This window comes from Cryptomeria japonica, chromosome 6, assembly GCF_030272615.1.
Source record: "Cryptomeria japonica chromosome 6, Sugi_1.0, whole genome shotgun sequence".
Taxonomy (NCBI): Eukaryota; Viridiplantae; Streptophyta; class Pinopsida; order Cupressales; family Cupressaceae; genus Cryptomeria; species Cryptomeria japonica.
In genome coordinates, this window is record NC_081410.1 from 318139613 (window position 1) to 318162520 (window position 22908).

General features: G+C 36.8%; 1 protein-coding gene across 1 annotated transcript; it reads right to left on the minus strand.

The window, feature by feature from the left end:
* Nucleotides 1–506: 506 nt before the first annotated feature.
* Nucleotides 507–16289, minus strand: LOC131044005 (uncharacterized; the record flags this gene model as incomplete). The annotated part of the gene is made up of 16 exons (XM_057977277.2): nt 507–1258; nt 11405–11519; nt 11674–11799; nt 11935–12075; nt 12169–12274; nt 12412–12616; nt 12698–12830; nt 13473–13590; nt 13790–14016; nt 14144–14296; nt 14482–14691; nt 14788–14862; nt 14984–15112; nt 15220–15294; nt 15418–15969; nt 16068–16289. Coding segments are annotated over 16 exons (2982 nt in total), but the record flags the coding sequence as incomplete, so codon positions are not given.
* Between the last annotated feature and the right edge of the window lie 6619 nt (nt 16290–22908).

Sequence of the window (22908 nt, forward strand, 5' to 3'; positions counted from 1 at the left end):
TACTTTTCTTGATAAATATATCGCAATAGCATTTATCCCAAAAATACATAAGCTCTGCCCAATCAAATGGTCTCTCGGTTCTTTTCCTTTCAAAAGAATGAAATAATATAAACGATATAATCAGTAGTAAGCACACAACCTAACCTGAAACCAACACTAAGAAATCAGGAGATATGGTGTAATTTACTAAGAGAAACCCGTTACGTTTCAGCTATTTTACATTGATATAGTCAGCTGAGAAATGAAAAATTTAATGTTACCCAATACACCCATTACATTTTTAGCAAGTTCTACGTCACACATTTAGCAAGTTGAGAGATTCAGATTATATGTGAATGTAATAGATTTATTTTTTCAACCTGAACCAGTAACCCCTGATCGTTGGTAGAAATTAAATTGCAGAACAAAACACGCATAAAAGCATGATATATTCCCAATTTTGTAGTTGACAGTGCCAGCATCAACTCCTATCAAAGTTGTCCAACTTAGGAAACAATGGCAAGGGGTCATTCGTAATTTTAATTCTTTATTGAATGGATCAAATGCTAACATAATCAACACCAAAAAAATCATTTTTTTTCTGGAAGCACCAATTCTTAAATTTCGAATCAATTGCAACCATATAATTCTGTTTACTAATATCTTAAAAGATAATCTTTCTAAACCAACCTTTGTCCAGCAGCAAGTATTAAATTCAAAAGAAGGAACTCTCCTGCTCGAGAAAAATTTATAGGATAGATCCTGGATCAATAAACTAAAAGGGTCAGCATAAAAGCTGTCCCAACTTGTACACAAAAAATATATTTATTTTATCTAAGACCACAAACTTCTCCGTCCAGCAGTTACAAGTATGTCTAGAGTGCTCAAGTGGGACTCGAGTGGCTATTTTCTTCCTGTACTTTTCCTTTGCCTCTAATCATTTCACTGAAGTTGCCCCTCATGATCCGTCTGAATCTGTTATCTTCATACTGAGACAGCCGTTGTCCTGCAGTATCAGAGACATCTCCTGTATCTTTCTTTCCTAAAAGACCACTATCTCCAAAAAGACTGGTCACAGAGGTCATGCCGAGATGGGACACGGAGGTCATGCTGAGATGGCTTCCCATGACCTTGGTAAGAGCATCTAATGTACCCCCAGATCTCTCCTTGATTATTAGCTCCAGAGCTTCTTTATGAGCTGGATCAAGTGACTCTGGGTCCTTCAACAAGTTCTGGATTGCTGGCAAAAGCAACTCCCTCACACTGGCGGGTGTAAGTTCTGTGACAAGAAAAGATAGAGCAGAATCAGATTTGTGTAGTTTCTTAGCACAAAAATAGTGTTAACACTTAAATGACTAATTTTTCCATTGATTTTAATGAGTAACTGGACCACCAATAATGGTTAGATTACACTCATCAAATTAAAGACTCTTAACATTAATCAATGGTTAGATCAAACAAACCATAGCATCTACGATCAAATTAAAGCCTAGACAATGAATCAAGCATAACCATCAAAAAGAAATCATATGGAGATGAGTTCAAGATTTTCCAGGAGAGGTAAGAATACCCTATTGTAGAAAAGGAAAATATTATGTTTGTGAAGGATATTTTAAAAAAGTTTGAGTTGAATCATTGATGGAAAATATTAACAAATATAGATATGTATGACACATTCGGAGCAAAAGCTCATAAAATAGATAGACATACAGCATTTTGCCAAAAATTATAACCTCATTCCGACTGTCTAAAAACTTCACTGAATACACGCATCATATCTTTCATATTCCGTAACACATCCAATACAAAATAAAAACTGAGTTTGGGCCAGATGGTACATAAATAGACAAGCACTCCTTTGAAATCCCTTCTTTCCAATGGTGATAACCTGAAGTGCAGGACTTGAAAGGCTACTTACAAAATTGAACCATACTGAAAAAATCTGCTGAGCTGAAATTACATAATTCCACACAAGATTCATACTCTTTCTTCCATAATATTTTGGGCATTGGACCTGTCAGATTACTTGTAAATGTTTCCCATCATTAATCAAGGTGGAAGATTTTTTTAACCATAATATATCAGTAATTTGTACAGGTCTTCAAAGAAAACTCAAATTTAAGTAAATGAAATCAGGATTGAACCTAAAGAAACTAATGAAGTCACCTATGTTCTAGGAGGCTATTTTTGGGGGAAGGCAGTATATATAGACCCACAAAAACATACATATACATAGATACATGCACACACATACACGTGTGTGTACGTACATACATACATACACAAACACATTGTAATGGTGAAAAAAGCATACCCTGCAGGTTTCCTCTTCGTTTCGGGCCCATTTTGACAAGTTTGTTTCTAATGCAGTGATGACCATGTAAACTGGTGTATTCTTGCATTGAAGTTAGCTAACAACTTGATTCTAAAGGATCTGGACCTGGTCTTTAATCTCAGCCTTCCCTCACACTTGGTCAATTAAGCAGGCATAAAATTGAACCTAGTTCAGATCAATGGACACAGATTCAATCCCTGAACTTTTAAAAATTCTAATTCGAAATTGGGCCATCCCCTCTTTCCTAGTAGCCATTATGAGCTGACTGAAGCATGAACTATTTCAAATTGAACGCCAAGGTGTTGTATACAAGGACAAACCCTATTTCATTATTACACATGGAGGAACCATCTAGGTCTTAGTGCAAAGAGCTCCATTACGTATTGCATCAGCACTCCAAGCATATTTCATGACTGCCTACTGTCTTCGATCATTGTTCCATAATCTTGGCTCAATGATTAGGGTTTGACCAAAGGAGATTACTCCTAGCCAAGCAAATTCTTAAATAAACCTCTTTTAGACACAAGTTGCAAACATCCAAGCAAGAAAGATCCAAATATCAAAAACAAAAAGGTTCAAATTTGCAGATCATGTTTAGATCAGTGCACAAGTTACGGATCCACATTTGCAGAGATCCATTTCGCAGTCCTAGTAATCCAATTATTCAAAGCAACAAACAATAAATTTATCAACCCCAAGGAATTTGCTTCCAGGTCCTAATTTTGTGGCATACTAGGGGAATCAATTGACAACATTCGGCACATCAAGATCTTCATCTAACCTGGAGCTAAGTATCGTTATTTTCTTTATTGAAATTCCATGCATTTAATTTAGTACCATAATCAGTCCCAGATATTTAACCTGAGTTAGATTATTATTCATTGATGTGCGTTACCTTAGGGATGGAGATTACATGGAATAGTGTTCAGTCTATTTTGCAGTCTTTAAAATGACAGATAGTGTAATATCCCCTATAAAACCTTGTCCCATTTTTTTTCAACTTTCACTCTGAATTATTTCATCAAACACAGTTTGCTTGCATGTATGGAATGATGTTTGAAATGTTTATATCAAAGAAACAAGACTCACTTGCAGTCGCCAAGACTTGGCGAGTCTGAGGTGAGCTAGGCTGGCCAAGTCTAGGAGACTTGACTCTGAATCTTTCCCAGACTCGCCTAGTCTGGGGACTTGTCGGAGTCTTGGTGAGTCCCAACCCAAACACTCAACAATTTTAATTCTTTTATTTTAAGAACTTATAAAATTTCCATGCTAGTTTGGTTTATGACATGCCCATCTAAGATTTTGAAAAAAAAAAAACATGATAATGGTGTGCGCCATGAAGGTCTTCATTCGGGCTTGGTCTTCAATTGAATGAAGTATATAAAAGGAGAGTCCAATAGTATATATCAATTTTGTTTCCAATGGCTGAATGTGACAACACAAATCAAAGAATAAATGGATCAATTGGAGCTTCGGATACTTCAAGATCAACTGATTATGATGGCTTAAAAGATTTGGATGGCCAAGCCCGGGTGGAGATAAAAGGATTGCATGGATAGTTTCAGCAACTACAAGTTCAAAGGGATAAGACACAACACCGCTTCCATCAACTTAGAGAGGGAGGTAGTATGCGGTTAGCACACATCACTAGAGTACTCCAAGAAGCTCAACCCCTGACCCAAAAACTCCAAATGCCTACCACACTCTTGGAAGCAAAGAAGCTACTGTTGCAAATCCAAGTACACATCCAGCAACTTCAGTTAGCCAAAACTCAGTGGAACGGCAATTTTTAAAGCCTAAAAGAGATAGATAAGAATATTTTGATTCTCCCTGAAAGGGGGAATGATTTTGGCAAGAAAGATGAGCAATCCGACATAGTTTGGGAGAACCTACCACATCTTGCCACATCAAGCCCACGGAATATAAGATTAGGAAGATAGCATCATAGAGTAATGTGTATGGATCACATCCCATCCCTTAGGTATAAACATATTGTAAGGTGTGAATGTTAGAAGTAGAGAGATAGAATATAGGAGAAGAATGTAATAGAAGATAGAGATGAATATATATGAATAGATGTTATATTAATGTATAGGATACAAGGAGGTATATGGATGTATATGATGTACTGAGTTAACATCAATAATGCAAGTACTTTTGAGTTCCATATATGTAGTATTATGTTATCATTGTTATGTTCTTTATATTCTATTAAGTAGTTAGTCTCCCTCCAGATCTAATTCCCCATTCCCTTAATAGGACTAAGTCTGAGGTATGAACTACAACACTAAGAAAGTCCTTGGGGCTCAGAACTTCGGTTTGCTGCCCCCAAACCCCCACAAGGGATGCTGCCCCTTGACCCCACTAGGGGCATTGCCCCCAGACCCCTTAGTCAAACTATAAGTCTAAGCAAGTATTTGTTGCCGACAATGCTCTTGATTCCTTTCCTCCCGCTGGTCTTGCAATTCAATCAAATTTCATGCAAACAGCCTTGGAATTCTCTTGAGAAGATCGAAGACCGCGTGGTTCATTGTGAGTTCGTCACGTACCATGCTCTCAAGGACCACTCTCTCCCAAGCTTCCCTCTACACCTACTGATCGACTGAAACTTCGCACAGGTGTACCAAGTCTTGCATCAACCGATCTTCCAGTACTAGTGCATGTTCAAACGATCAGCCCATTACTCCGCCATCCTGCCTTTCGCCCCTCTCAAGCACTCTTAGATCTCCAGATTCGAACTGGCAATGGCGCCAAAATGTTTACTCCCTACGGAAGTGTTCTCTAACTATACAGAGTAAGCAAGAATGTAACAGTACACATAATCAACACAGTAATTCAGAAAGCAAACATCCACATATGGCCCGAATGATGTAACTTTATTTCCAATGTGTAATGTGTGTACAAAATATATCACCCAGTTCTCGATACAATCTAGAAATATATTACTGCTTGTCGGTTGGTTAAGAGTGTCAACTGTCGGCCACTACCAACTACCTTTATAGAAAAATCCTTAAACTTTTTAAACTTTATTGGATGGACAAACGCAAGATTTTAAACTTTATAGAAAAATCCTTGTGAAATATGCATTTGAATCCGCGATTTAACCCACGTTGGCACATTTCAATCCTGCATCGTGATTTTTTACCTCCAAATTGCGTAAAACTTGACGTGTTTTCATCTTAAATATTGTGATTTTTCTTCTACAACTCATCTATAGGGACTCGCCCAGCTGAAAAATCTGCAAGTACTCAGCAACTCAGCAAGTACTGCAGGGGTTTCTATCCCTGAGTTTAAGGACCATGCACCACTGAGGCATCTCATTAATTCATATTGCCATAAACAAGATAAATATCTTCTAGCATGGGTTAATATATTGTTCTAACTAGTTTCTAACAGTTCTGGGAAATTATAAAGGATAAATCATTTGTGGGCGTTCACTAAATTATCTTTGTAATGGAACTTTGTGATAGTTATGGTTTTCTTTACAGAATGTTTTTCATTTCTCTTTAATTGTCTTGTAGAACTTAAAATAACCCTCCATGTCATAGCCAAAAAATAAGACCCTACCCTCTCTTTTTAAGGGCTCAAATCCTCTTGTAATTTGACCATGGTCTTTGCTTGATACATGACTTGTGTAATGTCCCCTCTTAGGTTTAGAAAACAGTAACAGGGATTATACATGTGAACATATTCTCCTTACCTATTATCCTATGAGCTTTTCTGAATTATGATCTAATATTGTTATTTATCTGATTAAAGACATTATGTATATATTTATATATATGGAAATGTATATATATGTATTAGTATATGTGTATGTATATACATATATCATCTTATTGATATTACATCATTGTTATATATATCTATATACTTATTCTGATTTGAACATAAATAGACAAATAAAATAATTATTTTACATTATAAATCATTTAATTATTTATTAGTTACCTATTATATAAATTATCAGTACCATCACTTCCTAACAGCATTAATTATATTTAATAACTGTGAGGACAGACAGATCTGACATGCATCAGATCTGGTCTGCCACTATATATGGAATTAAGAGTGGCTGTCATACGTATTGCAGTTTATATTAATGTTACCCTTAAATTCTGCATAAAACATGATCAGACTCTATATATTAAGCTTACGTATTAAGCATGTTCCCATGCATACCACCAAACAAGGATGTTACTGCCTGTAACTTAATAGTTCTCATCTGATCGACGGCTATCCCATCATTTATCCTCCCCCTTTCAATTCTCATTTAATATTCTTTTTATAGCTTTCAATTTCTTTACGAAGGGAGACATCTCATCGTATTAACCTTTTCCTGAGTCACCTCTTCATTAATTAAATTACTCTTATCTACAAATCGCACCACTTGACTATTTGAATTTCATGGTAATCGCACCTTATGTGGATAACTAATTTATTAATTAACAGCATTTGATACACTTCTTTTGGGCGGCGATAATGATGACATTAATGTCTATTTTGCTTGTTCTTCATGTTTGATATAAATGCTCATGGAGGCTTCAATATATACAGATTGCTGTTTGTTAATTATACTCTCTTGATGTAATCCATTGCTTTTATGGAAACATCGGTGCGGTCTCTGATATACGATTCCTCTTGATCAGCGATTGTGGAAACAGAAGGCTGTTGATGATCTTGGTTAAGGATCTTCATATGGCTTAGTCAACTTGACTCCAATCGATGTCTTGCATAATTTGTTTAATCAAATGTTGATTATTATTGAATCTTTCTTAGTGGGATGGTTGAGTTTATTTCATGATTAAGATTAATTTATTAAATATTTACACATTAAATTAATTTAGTAGATTAATATTTAGATGTAGGGATATTACAGATATTATTGTTTTTTTTTATTAACAATATCATTAATATATTAATATGTAATATTCCTTTATAATATTTCCAAATGATCATAATATAATAATATTTCAAGAATATTATTATTATTTAAATAAATATGAATAATAATATTTAATAAATAAATAAATAGTTAATAATTCTAAATAATCATTCATTGTAATTGTTTCATTTAAGATATAAATAATGATTAAGGAGGGAACATGACAACTTGACATTATCTAGGTGTTAGTTTGCACTGTGGTAATTTTCTAGAATTGCAGGTAGTAAGCTTGAGACACCAGAACAAGGACCGAGACCTTTGAATAGACACGAATCTGATAAGTCATTTAGTTCCCTTTCATAGAGATGGTTGAAGCAGACAATGAGATTTTCCCCTTATTGATTCTTGTTTAAGGATTTGATTTGGATCCTTCTCATAATCTAACTTTCCTAGAGCAGAGACTTTGGTTTACACTAGCAAGAAAGGCAATAGACAAAGACTGATAACTAACCCTTTAAGTGGATACCCAAGAGATTCACCATATCTTGGTTGCACCTTTTAAACATAAAGGACTAAGTTAGGCCAAGGCCTTTTAATTAAAGTCCCATTAGGTGTGCCAAAAAACACTTAATAGGAGAACCAAACATCTAATGTTGCACCTAGCAGTCTTAATTCACAACCCAAAAGCTCAAACACAGTTCCTTAAGCTTGAGCAAACTCCACAATGGGTCAGCTTCCCTATCTTAAATACAGCACTAATTTTAATTGCCTAAATGAGAAAGGAATTAGAGACTGCTTAAACTAAAATAAAATTTGGTGACACACCAACCTAGTCAATCTTCGAACTTTTTGATAGAAAAGAATGTTCAAAACATTCATCAAACTTTGTGTATCATTTAAGGAAAACATTAACTCATCTATATGTAAGAGGTGAGGACCAATGCTACGCATAGGAGATTAATCATCCACAAATAAATTCCAATCAAGTGAAGAAAATAGCCATCAAATCTTTCAATAGTTGTTCCAAAAACATAATTGCATAGAGCCTTGAAATCTAGCAAATACACAGAAATGTGACGAAAATAATTTGCTAAGGCTAGAATGCTATCAGAACCGGAAGGAGCTAGAAAACTTCTAAAAGCTAAAAATTCTTAAAAGACCAAAAAGATCCTTTACAAAGAGTAAGTGCTTGCATATATACACTCAAAAGGAGTGATAACTTGTGTCATACACACTGATCTCAACCACACAACTTAGGCACAAATGTCGCACATTGGTTTGGGTGTTTCCATCATCAGTTGTTCTGCTAAAGATTCTTGATCAATGGTTGATCTTTCTACATTTGAAACCGTTTTGCTAAACTAAACTCCAATCCCCTTTCCATAAACAATAATGATTCCAAGGAAGCTGCCTTATCTTGATTGTTATTTGAAATCAATAGCTAATGAGGTTGCTAGAGGGGATTAGGGGATTACAGTACTCAAAAGGGAATTGGAAAGATCTCCAGATTGCTTAGGAATCAAAAAAGGGAGGGAATGCAACACTGAATTATTCATGCTGAACATTATTGTCACAATCTTGGTGGATGTACTTCAGCCATGGGATCAACAATGGGAATTCTTTTGGTGAGTTGCTAGGAATCCGGATCTCTTGATTTCACAAATGTGTCATGCATCTCTCCAAAAACTGAGGCCCCATAACATCATTAGTATGGGCCATGAAGATCCTTTTATGGAAAATCACACTAAACCAATTAGACAAGAAATGCCACTATCACCCCTAAGGAGATCATATGACAAACAAACAACAGATGTCAATAAGCACTCCATCCAGTTTTATCATATTTTCCCTAGAACAAATGATGTGGAAAGAAGAATGCTCAACTGCATTTGTTGAAGAGTCTAACAGAAGACAGATTTACTTGGGGAGAATTAAGTACCCTATGGATGCTAGAGCTCACCCCTCCTAATATTGCATAGTGAAAAGGCATTGATGACATTAAAGAGCTATCTTAGCCATAGTGGCTCGACAGAAGGTGTTTATGCACCAATTGATAGGACAAACAAGGAGAGGAAGTCTTTTGCTATATTGTTGATTTCAAAAAAGCTTTTGACACGGTACCCAAAAGCAAATTGTGGAGCAGAATGGAAGAGATGGAAATTACAGAACAATATAGAATTGTTGTTCATAGATTGTATGACCATGTATGGGCTAAGATACAAACTAAACAAGGATTATCAAAATACTTCAGAAGTGACATTGGGGTCAAGCAGGGCTGCCCATTATCTCCTACTCTATTTGGGATATACATTGACAAGTTAGAGGAATGGATAGACAAGTTTGGTGGTGGGGGAGTTCATTTGACCAATTGTGTAATAAATCTGCTTCTATATGCTGATGATCTTATTTTAATGGCAAAATCAGCACAAGATTTGAAAGAACACTTGAAGGCTCTAGAACATTTTTGCCATGAGGTGGGGATGCAAGTAAACACTAGCGAAACCCAAGTCATGACCTTTAGCTTGAAGAGAAAGGTCCATAGACAATTTGTTTTTGAAGGCAACATCTTACAAATGGTCAATGAATATGAGTACATTGGCCTGGACTTCCACAATAAACTCAACTGGGAAACATGTAGAGCAAAAAGGATCCAAGGGGGATGAAAAGCCTTATAGTCACTCCAAAATAGATGTAGAAGAGCTGAACTATGGAACTGGAAAACTAAGAAAACTCTTTTTGGGCTTCTTGTGGTTCTAGTGGTAATATACGGATGTGACGTACGAGGCAGCAGCGCTTCAGCAAGGAAATAGAGATAAATAAAGAGATTACAAAAACATTTAATTAAGACTAACTTCAAGATTAAATCATCTATCCCATATGAGATTGTCCTAGCAGAAGTAGGGGCTTTTCCTATTGAGGCATTAGCTAAGTTCCAGCTGCTAAGTTATTTATGAAGGTTAGAAAACATGGAGATTCATCGCTGGCCAAAAATGGCAGCGGGAGAGAAACTAGACAGAAGGAAGAGCACATGGATGAAATAAAACATTAAATGGATGAATAAGTGGGATATTAACATAAAAGATTGCCCAAATAACAATGGAGAAATAAAAAAGTACGTGCAAGAAAAATTCAAAGAAAACATGCAGGCAAGTCAAATAGGGAGGAAAAAAGGAATACTATATCTAGCATTTCAATCCCCCACTTGACCATGCACAAAAGAGCTACATAGGAATGGACATAAAATAGAAGGCAAAAATGTTAATTGCTCATATAAGGACTTGCTCACATCAACTTAGATGTGAAACAGGAATATGGATGATACCTAAAGAGGAATGGGAAGATAGAAGATGTAGATATTGCACTCAAGGGGTGGTGGAGACAGAATGGCATTACATCATGGAGTGTCCAGCCTACAATGATATTCAGATCAACTATGTTGAGACACTAAATGTAAACACCCTGAGTAACCTATTTGATGAAGAAAAGATAACAAGAGTTGCAGATCTCCTAATCAAGATAAACAATACAAGATCCAAGATGTAGAAGGAAAAGGAGGTTTAGCAGTCACAGTATTTTGTTTGGGCTTTGCATGCTTCCTTTGCTAGCTATCCATGGGTCCCATAGGCTGTTTGGCCTCATGGACGTTATTAAAAACATTCATTCATTCAAGGTAAGCATTCGAATTTGGCACTGACGGCTGCTCCTGCAATGAAGTGTTTAGAGACTACAGTCATGAACACTATTGTCTTTTTTGCAATTTTGTTATTTGGGGCAACATTCTAAACAATATTTCACTAGTCTAAATGTGTGCAATAAATAACAATGTTATCAAAATCATAATACAGTGATTAAACTGCAAGTATGGAAACAGAGTAATGAATGAAAGGCAAGAAAATGAACAAAAGGAAAAGTCTGACTTTGTAAAGAAATTTTTGAATTTTATAGAAAAGTTGAATCTTGGACTATTACCAGACGGTTAATAATAAGCAAAATGCAACTAGTTTAAAATTTTGATAATGCTGATTTATGATGAGTGTATTTCCCCTAACTTATTTTGTTGCCCTAAATTTTTAAGGTCAACAACAGAGTCCTTAGATATTTAAGTCAACTATATTGAATATACTTCTTGAAACTAACAAACTTAGAGACGACAAAAGACAAAAAAAAGCCCTATGAAGGATAAAATAAGGACACAATGACTTCACCTGTGGCATCCAAAGCACGAATTGCTTCACAAAAGGCATTAACTCTCTCACGGCGCCGAACCAGATCAGATCCATGCACTGGAGCTGCTGTAAGCTGTAGTAGCTTTTGAAGAAGATGTTGGAAAAGTTAAGACAAACTAAAAATATAGGTGTTTATACCATAGCATAAAAATAGATCAGTATGCAAAAATATGCTACAACAGTAACTGAAGTCACAACGAACTTTATTTTTGTGTCTTAAACAAGAAACAGCACACACTAGTGAGGATATAGTCCCGCAGTCTCTCTGTTGTAAGTGGCACAGCTACAGATAGAGCACGAACAACAGCAACTACAGCCTCATGTGATCCATCTTCAAGAAAAGCATCCATCTGGATACGAATTTTGTCAATGATCTGATAGAATTATATTTACATATTAGTCCATGCCAGTGGGAAGCAGAAATTCTAGAAAAACTAAATCTCAAAATTTTAATCTCAACAATGCTGTAAAAGAAGAATTGTTTCTTTATCAAGTTAGAACAAATTTACCACTTCATTCTTGAAGTGTTGAGCAACAGTTCCGAATGCATCTATGCTAGAGTATTTAACAATAAGATTTGGATCAGAACCCAGTGTTACTAAAGCAGGTAAAATTTGTGTTGAAGCAATTTTCATGTCTACATATGGCACCTGAAGCACACAGCAAGTAAAAGAAATTAATGAAATAATGATAGAAGCTGCAAACAAAGCCCCGAAGTGAAATACCATAAACTCTATACATACAAGAACTTGCAAGAGATTAACAGCAGTGATCTTGACATTCGCATTCGTGCTGACAACCATCTCCCAAAGTACACTGATAACAATTCTATGATGCTCTTCAAAGGAACTACATCCAGAAACATCCAAGTTAAGTGACCAGAATCCAGTCTAAAAACTATGGTAGGTAGTCCTGCTGCTGAAGTTCTAACATCGAGTTTTAATAATAGTTCTGAATTTTTTAAGACAGGGATGCAAAAAAAATACCAAAGAAAGCGCACAGCATCAATCAACTCAGGACTAGTAGATGAGGTCCAAGCACCATGCTTAAGTGTGTTTCGTAGAATCAATGACCGTAAATAGTCAGCAAGCTGTGCTTCTCTACTAGAGACACCTAATACCCCTGTAAGCAGCAGTGGAAGTACACATATGACAGACAGTCGCTCCGCCACTGTTGTTTTTGGTTTCAGATCTGTAGTCAAGATTTTGATTATATATTATCCAGACATTAAATATAGATATTCAATAACACAATATAAATCAAAATGCTTGCCTCTTATTCGAGATTCACAGCTAGAAGGCACATGCAGAGTGCCAACATTGTCTCCAAGAGCAGTTAAAAACAATGGAAGCATAATATTGTTGACATAGTACTCCCCAAAGAGCTCAGATAAAGCCAAAAGGAGCTGCATACAACATTAGCAATATTGAAGCCAAAGTTATTATAATCAATTGTAAAGAATTGGACTATTGAAAAGAACACAATTACGAATATTTAACAGAAAAAAAGAATATATTAATATTCGCCAAAGATAAAATACGCTTCCCAAGACCGTTGAGATCATGATTATGGGAGATAATAGGGTGACTAGTACATTTATGACTACAGTCTATTAGTTTAATGCTAGGCATCAAATTATTGAAAATAAAATATATTAAGCCACTAATGACACATGCAAAAAGTACCATATATATAATCATTGGTGCCAAAGTACTATATCTATAATCGTTGATGCCAAAGTACAGTCCATGGGATAGCTGAGTTTTTCATTAATTAGAGAGAAAATAAGGTTCATGGCACATCCATGACCATGGTCTAGGAGTACACATAACTAAACAAAAACTCATGCTGCGTAAAATGCAATGGAATTATTCCAGATCCAAGAATATATCCTCAAGGGATGTTCTTCAAATGCATTTTATTTAGCACATATCCAATGCATGCACCCAGAATGATTTTTGCTACCTGGCTTCAACAAGTAGAAAATATTTGAAAACCCAATATAAACTATGTCTGCATCAATGAAAATTGAAGTCTCTGTTATAACCTTTGCTATACGGGTTCGAAGACTGTCTTCTCTAGGAGGTAATAAAGATGCAAGTCCAATCAAAGCTGTCAAACAGTCCATATGTATCCCGTCAAAAGTAGGCCACACCTTTTCTTCCCTGAAATCCACTCAGTTTAAAAGTTTTAAGATTAGACCAAAGGAACCTCAATTGTGAAAGGTTTAAACAAACAAGCTAGGATTTATAAAGAAAACCTTTGACTGCAGGATGAATGAGGCACTCACATTCATCCCAGCGAACAGAAAATGTATATCTGGGAACTACTAATTTGTACAAAGACTAAAGAAATACCACATACCTTGCATACACTTCAAGCAAAGATTTAGAAAAGAATGATACATCTGGATCAGATGTCCTGGAAATGTCACAAGGAAATGGGCATGTTTCAAATGCTTTCCGCTGCACAACAGGAAGCAGCTCCATCAGCATGCGCAAAAGAACATCAATATTCCAACGTTCTCTTTCACCAAGTACTCTAAGGCGAGCTTCTGCAGAACCATCAACACCAGAAAGTGGTGGGCACCGCTGAAAATACAAAGAGGTGAAGTGTCAAAATGTATCTAGTTAATAACTCATCCTACCTTGAACATACCAACCATGCAAAAAATAGGACAGCTGAAATGCACTATAACCTCTATATAGAACATAATACCTGAGCAGATGCTAAAAGGTGAGAGAGCAGGACATGAAGAACATTGTCCAATCTATTTCCCCAGCTAACTACAGTTGGTACAAGCTCTTTCAGTGTAGTCTCAACAACAGTACCCGATGGATCGCAGACGAGTTGAAACATCATCTCTTCAACCTACACAATAAATAGATGTAAGAAACCTTTAAAAATAATAACAAACAACTGACATCAGTTAAAAGATACTGTTCTTTATTTCCCAAATGATCTCTCAGTTTCTTCTAGAGCTTACATTGCAGCCCATCTTCTCAAGTCAGTTTTCTGCTCCATGTATGCTCCTTAGCATTATTAGTGAGGCTGACCTTGAAATATTTGTCAGTATTTGGAAAGAGCGGTAGCAGCAGCGCCAAGTTATGAGCAGCCGCCTCCCGGACAACAGCAGCTGAATCCTCAAGCAATTGTTGTACAATAGACAAGATTAGAGACGTGCGAATCTCAGATCGAACAAACTGTGCAAGCTCTCCACAAGATTGTGCAACAAGCAATCTCCTCTCCTCATACTTGTGATTAATCTGCAATTGAATCAAATGTTAGCTAGGGTCAGAAGGCAACTAATGGCCATGTCCTTTGTTTTTATTTTCATGTGACCAAGGCATCAGGAAGATTACCTGCTCCCAGCACTGAGGAAGCAACTCCGTTTCTGTTCGCATCTCCCTGACATTCTTCGAGAGGGCTAAGCATGCCTATGAAAGCACAATTACCAGATTAGCATCTGATATTAAAAATTAAGAGAAATGACCTTCTATACAAAGAATTCATCTTCTCATGTAAACTGTAATTTTGACATAAGAAATCAATACTCACATCCATTATAATTCTTCGTTGCTGCTCATCAGGTCGTTTTATTAAGTTGAACAATGTATGTGTCAAGGAATCGCGAGTACCACTGTCGGGATGGCGTTCAATTGCACAAATTATTAAAGGGAGAAGTTCCTGCAGCCAAACAAATGAGAATATGACCAGCTACAGAAAGGTTGATATGAAACAACCACACCTGTAAATCCTCATGATAAATTATTGAAGAGCATTCTAAAACATACCTCTCTGTGATTTATTAGAACGTATGGGACAATCTTAGGCAGAGCATCCGCAAGAACTTGAACTGTCTCTAAGCTCTGTAAAGTAAGCAGTTTAGAAGTCATGAATCATGAATGAGAATCCCATTAGATTTTTAAAGCAAAAATTATAAGTTCATCAATGCTTTTCAAAATAATTTCTATGTTGCTGGATTTCCTTACAATGTTTGTTGAAGGCATGCTATTCCAATCTGTCTGAACAAATTTATCATTATTCTCAAAATTTGAATATTCATCCCCTTCAGCAGCATTTTCATCTTTTTCTATGATATCCACACCATTTACAGTGATAACTGATGAATCCATTGCAGTGACCTGTGATCCCTTACATTTATCAGGTTTTCTTTTAGATAGGATTGCCTGCATTGAATCATCTGAACAAGTAGACACCTCTTTTGTAATGAGATTAACTGCTTTGTCTTCATGTATTTCCACCTCCACATTCTTATCCTCAGTCACCTGATCAGCACATTCAGTTTTCGCGGACAGATTTTTCTCATTTAGATTTGCAGCTTCCAACTTCAGACTTTGAAATTCAGTCTTAGAGGCATCCAGTTCATCTTCATACAGCATTGTCGAGGATTCACCCTTAGAATTATCCCATCCCAAAGAAGCTCTAGAACTCTCCAACTGCAGTTTAAGTGATGTGATTTCAGATCTGCAGACATTGACTTCGTTTTGTGCAAGTTCCAACAAGTGCTTCAAATTTTGGATCTGTGGCATGTGATTGATTTTGTTACTACAGAAAGAGATCAATAGCTCAGGATGGAGGACAGGAAAAAACAAGAAAATATTCAAAGCCACAGGGCTACCTGATTTTCTTTGTCCTTTATATCTTTTTTAGCAGATTCAAATGACCTTCCTAGAGCATTTATTTGGGCATCTGCCAGCTCCTTGCTTTTATGCAGAACTTCCTTCTCCTTTTGGTGTAATTTGTTCTCTTCCATGAGAAAATTTCTTTCTTGTATAATAGCCATTCTCTCCTTCACCAATATCAAGATACTGGATTCAGAAAATTTATCATTTTGAATGAATTACAAAAATAAAATATCTGCAATACCTAATTACATTACAAACTTGTGTATTTCCTATCAATAAGACTATGTCGATTTGAAACCCAAATAATATTTTAGCTAACAATTAAGCTCTGTATGCAATGACATTAAATGTGGATCTACATTAGCTATGGGCTATGAGTCATGAAACACCAAGATCTTTCAATTGAAAGTGATTTCTTATTTGTCATATGCAAGATCATAAGAAAAATACTTTGGTATTTTGTAATCTTTCGTACGGACACACGTCCTATTTCCACCATTTCCTATCTCCGCAACATGTGCCACTTCTCTCCAACAATAGGGCACCCAATTATTAGCCCCTTTTCCAAGTCTACTAGTGTTTTTTACGTGTTTTTTGTATTGTCTTGTTTAATTATCTAACATTCTGTAAGTCTTTAGTATGGCAATTGCCTTCAACACCTATCCTATCCAAGAACTGTACATTCATACACATGTGAAACAATTTTCTAACATATAAATGGAAGGTGTCAATAGAACTATGTTTCTAAGATCTACGCATCTGGGCAAGATAAAGTAGTTGCTATAAAATCAAGGCTAGCCTTTTCATTCGTCTAGGAAATCTAAAACTAAGTAATGAAGACCACCGCATATGTTTTTGTCTGCAAATGGAATGAAACAAGCACTAAGGCAACTACAAATCATTTGTATTGCATCTGCAATCCTCATGATTAGTAGGTTCTATGGTCCTCTCCATTCCTTACACTATTACAGTTGACAACAAAACACATGAATGAAATGATGAGACAAATTTACAATTGCAGTTGATAGGAGTCCAAGCTATCCCTTGGGCGAGAGCAAATCTCAACTACCCTGCTCAGGCACATCCAATCTCCTTAGGCAAGTTATATGTATACTTGTATATTACTTTCTTTCCTTTCCTTGGTTGTAAGGCATGAAATTTAAGTTCATGAGACTAATATTGTTAGAACAGATCAGCTAGTGGTGCAGCATATTTCATTGTTGCAGACAGGACCATTTTTACCTTTGCTTGGAAACAATCCATGGGAAAACTGGCAAGTCATGTGAAACCATTCGTGTAAACAAAAGTAGGCATTTTGGGGTTATTAAAAAAAGCATCCAATATTGGTGTGCAGTTTTGACTTTTAAAGAGTTTACTAAGGATAATTTTTATGCCAGGTTTGAGTTTCGATTAAATTTAATGGAACAGATGAGTAATTTATGGGGAAAATTAGCACTGGGTTATGATGCCCAAGCTTGGTGATTATGCTCACCTCTAAAACACATTCCTTCTTGCTCTACTATTGAGATGTCTGTTTGTTGTGATTCTCTGCACTACTTCAATCTATTGCCACGAGATTGAATGCCCTGCCAACCAGAATCCTCCTTGCTTTCCATGTATAGAGATTTTGGCAGAAAAGGAGATTACCAAAGGTATAGGTTAGTGCCTTATAAGCCTATGATGATGTTTAAAACAAGAATTTAAAATTCTTCATAATTGGCTTTCAACCCCTCCCCTGTCGGTATCAACATTACAGAAACTAAGATGTGTGCGGCAACAATTCATTTAATTGCCTTGCATCCTTCTCAACCATTGATTTCAAAAATTAGCTCACTTTCTCACAAAGGGCACACCTTCAGCATAATTAGGAAACAAGGAAGTATGTCAAAATTATTTAATAATATTTATTCATCAAATCAAATGAATTTGAACTTAGATTATCAGGTTTGTCAAAAGGATGGCTAACCATCAAGCTTTAAAGAAATTTGTCTGTTATTTATTGTACAAATATATGATAACAAAGAATGTTAGAATCCTAATATTCAAGTGTGTATTCTAAATTAAAATTATTTATAAAACCCAGACTCTATAAATTGCACCTTAAATTAAAATTTTGTATAAAACCCCCCCAAAAAAAAATTGTAAATAAATTTAAAATTATCAAAGAAAACCCAAATTCCAAATTATACCTAAAACTAAATAATGTAGTCTGATATCTCATTATGGACATACAAATTGTTTATAGGATTCCCCTAAGTACCTAAACATTAGATTGTGAAGTATAGATGCAAATAGAGGACCCATTCATATGATGTGGTCGATGTGTAAGTGTATTTGGCACGTTTCCCTTTTTCTCAATATTGTTAATGTATATATTTACAATCTACCTATTAGAAAGGTTACAATAAAATAAAATACAATTTTTAGTTTTTTCAAAGATCTTATAAACCAATAAGTTGTGTGAAATATGAATTATAAACTAATGAAGTTAAAGATAACATATGCATCTGCATGAAGAACAGCAGATTTCTTAAAGGTGATTTATTTCATTTTGTTCTAAATGTTGGTGGCATGCCTGCATTCAAATAAAAGTTGTGGACTAAATATTTGCATGGATTTTATTTATTCAAAAGTGAAAGGTGGAGACATTAGATTGAAAAGAGAGCCAAAATTTTAAAGAAATGAGTTTGGGCATAGTATATTTATACGATCAGACTCCTCTCTTTGCATTGGAGAGTGGCTCTCATTCCTCTTCCATTAACTCTCCACTATATGTGTTACTATCCAACGGAATTTTTTTTTTTTTCATTTTAAAATGAGATCTATGCATGGAGGGCTCATTCTTATTGATAAAGGTAAGGATGACTGGTTGTGGACAGTCATCACAAGGGATCATTCACATTGAAGAGTTGCCCATCCGATCAACTCCCAACTCTACAATGGGGCGTACCTTGGGCGCACCCGAGTGAACCAACAATCCCAGCCGGCTAGTCAAATAAAAAGTGACATTTTTTATTTATTTTTTTTTTAATTTACCTTTTTTTCCTTGTAAACCTTAATCCGGCCCCTAAAGCATAATTTGAATCTTTGTTTTTCTCATTTTGGCATTTTGAAGGTAAGCTAGTTATTTTTGAAGGAGATCAATCGTGGAGTACCTAAGGAAGGACAAGAGCTTGCACAAAGGAGATTCAATTGTCTAAAGTGATCATTTCACCCTATTCTCTACTATTTTAACAAAAAATTTCCATATTTTGATGAATTTTTTCATTTTATTTTAATAGAAAAAGAAAAACATGTTCTACTATTTGTTATAATGATTTTTATACTTTTATTTGTTTATACATAGTGTAAGCTTGCATTTAATTTATTTTTTTTCTAATTTAAAATTGTGTAATTTCTTATAATAGCAAAGCATGGCAACTAGTTCGAGTTTAGTGGGTGTAACTTTTTTTCAAGTTTGATAGCCGCCACCCTCAAATTTGGGTGTGATTTATCTCAGCCACTTCGTCCCACCTTGTTCCATCATAAGAGGAAGTCGTATTGGCATACAAAGGGAGCATGGGACTTTTAAAAAGGGTTATCACTAGTTATTTTAAAGAGATTGAATGTTATCAAAACTCTAAATTTTTCTATTGGCCAACAATTGACTGTTGTCACAAAAGCTTGCACCCTTGTTGAGCTATCAACTCAACAACCTCGTGAAACATGGAAACAACCCCGAAGTGTGGGACCTTGCACAAGGGGGTTGAATCTCCAAAGAAGGACCACTTCCTTCTCAATCCAAGTGCAGGTGTTGAACCAACTCAACACTTCAAAACTTACTCCTAAGCCTATTCTAACAACTTGTAAAAGAAAAGGGAAGAGAAAAATGCTTAAAATGAAAGGAGATGATGCACCAAGATAAGAGATGTTTCTCTCCCCACCCGAAATGGCACAAAGAATCAACTGAAATACCCAGGAATGCACAAACTTCAGTTGCGTGAATGACCTCAACGCACGTATGGAGGTTAGAACTTGTTGAATGTCAAGAGGGGAGAAGGTTTCCCACAAGTCACACTCAAAAATAAATTAACACAGCACATATGAGAGAAGAGCCACAAAACATACACCTATGATGAAGGTAAGGAAATATACACAACATACATAAGTTGAAGGAAGGCAAGAATGATACTTTCAATTCATTCAAAGGCCAATGGCCAAACTTACAGTTGCAGAAATGCACAAATATACAAGTCTTTAAGAGAAGTGAAAGAGCATAGAATAGCTCAAGCCAGCAGGGAGAGAACCCTTTACAATGAGGCATAACAGCCTTATATAGAAAAACTGGTTGCAAGAGTTGTTGGAGCATTAAAAACCTTGAGTGTCGATCACACCATCTAGAAGTGTTGCAAGCCGGAAGGAAGTTGGGAAGACTTCGGAAGCTCGGGCTGCCAAAGTTGAGGGGACAAGGAAGAAACTTCGGAACCTCAAGGTTCCGGAGTTCCAAGAAGGAAAAAGGAGAGGCAGCAAGGGACTTTGGAACCTCGGAGTTTCGGAACTCTAGGAAAAGAAAAGGGCAAGGAAAAGGAACTTCGGAACCTCAGGGTTCCGGAGTTCCAGGGAACTGGAAAAAGGGGCTAAGGAAGGAACTTCGGAACCTCGAGGTTCCGAAGTTCTGAGGAAGAGGGAAAACGAAGCAAAGGAAAGAACTTCGGGACCTCGGGGTTCCGGAGTTTCAGGGAAGGGAAGAAAATGACAAAGGAAAGGAATTTCGGAACCTCGGGGTTCCGGAGTTCTAGGGAATAGAAGAGAGAAGGCAAAGGGAAGGAACTTCGGAACCTCAAGGTTTCGGAGTTCCAGGCGAGAGAAAAGAGAAGCTAAGGAAAGAACTTCGAAACCTCGAGGTTCCAAAGTTCCGAGAAAAGAAGAGAGAAGGCAAGGAAAGAACTTTGGAACCTCGGGGTTCCAGGGTTCCGGGAAAAGAAGAGAGAAGGCAAAGGGAAGGAACTTCGGAACCTCGGGGTTCCAGAGTTCCGAAGAAGAGGAAAGAGAAGCTAAGGAAAGAACTTCCTCTAGACAAGACAATCCTTCACACTTCCTAATTCCACTACTTTTCTCTTTGATCAACTGGGGCAGCGTTGGTCCATGGAACATATCTCTAATCGGCTCTTACTGATGGACCAAGGGTGTCATAAAATGACAACGTTTTTGGCGATTTATGCGGGATGCTTGCCTGCTAAGCATGAAGTCCAGAAGGCTTGAGCATCCATTGGGCACTGAGTCATTGAAAAGACCCAAAACATGTGTGCACCATCACTTGGAGGGAAACTAGAAACTAGAGCGCACACCCTCTTAAGAAGGATGCGACAGGTGCACAAGCACTTATGAAAGCGAAACAACTTCTAGTCTAATATTTACATAGTCATCAACACCCTCTTCGGAAACAGGGCTTGAGATGAATTCCATTTACTAGGATTGGAAGAACTTTGCCATCAAGCCTGGAGAGATGAAATGCATTGGCCTCCTTGCAACTAGTGATGACATATGGACCACTCCAAATAGCATCAAATTTGGAGTGTCGTCCAACTTTGGCTCTGTCTGCATCCCACTTTAGAACTAGATCTCCCTCTTTGAAAACCCTATTAGTATCCTTTTTGTCAAAAACTCTCTTGACCTGTTCTTGATGAGTCTTAAGCGTATGCATAGCCTGATTTCTAACCTCTTCCAGCTCTATCAGCTCAACTAGCCTTATTGTCATGGCATCATTCTCTGTCAATTCTAGCTGATGTGCTAATTCAAGAGAGGGTAACTCTAGGGAAGTTGGGAGTCTTGCTTCTTTCCCATATACCAACATGAAAGGGGAGTTATTGATCGCCCTCTTGGGTGTGATCCTGTCAGCCCATAAGGTTGTCCTCAACTCAGTATGCCACGATCTCTGGATGTCTTCAATTGTCTTTTTAATTATCCTGATGAGGTTCTTGTTGGAAGATTCGGCTAAGCCATTACCCTGAGGGTAATAATTCGATGATGTCTTCAAGTATACACCATGCTTCACTACCCAAGAACTGATTTGGGTTCCAACAAATGCCTTGGCATTGTTTGATATGATTGTGGAGGGGACACCGAATCTTGTCACAATTCCATCAAGGAATTCCAATACCAAGGCCTTAGTGGCGTCCCTCAATGCAACTGCTTCTGTCCACCTAGTGAAGTAATCTGTTGCGGCCAAGATCCACTTGTGGCCAACACTAGAGGGTGGGTTTATCATGCCAATGAAGTCTAAACCCCATTGGGCAAATGGTTGATCTGCCCAAATGGGGTGAAGAGGTAGGGCAGCTAGTCTTTGCTTTCCAAAGAAGAAAGCACATTTCTTGCAATTCTTCACCCATCTATGTGAGTCATTGAATAAGGACAGCCAGTAATAACCAGCCCTCATTATTTTGATAGTTGTAGTCCTTGCAGAGAAGTGGCCCCCTGAAGAGCCATCATGAAATTCTTCTAACAATCTATTGACTTGATTTTGCTCAATACATCTTAACAAGACTCCATTAGAGTCTTTTCGAAAAAGGGTGCCATCCACTAAGACATAGGGGATGGACTGCAACCTGAAATGCCTTCTTTTGGTCATGTCCAAACCTTGGGGGTATCTACCTTCCATTAAGAAGGTGGTCATGTTACTTACCCAATTGAATCGAGTTTCGTTGGTAGTTGATTGATCCTCTTGTAACACAAGGGCAACCTCTGAAGTAGTCTGAGAAGATGAGAAAAGTTGTTCACATAGGCCCCTGCCTCTTACAAGCCCAGTGATCTTGATGTTGATGTTGTATTCCATGACCTTGGTTATCCACCCAGCCC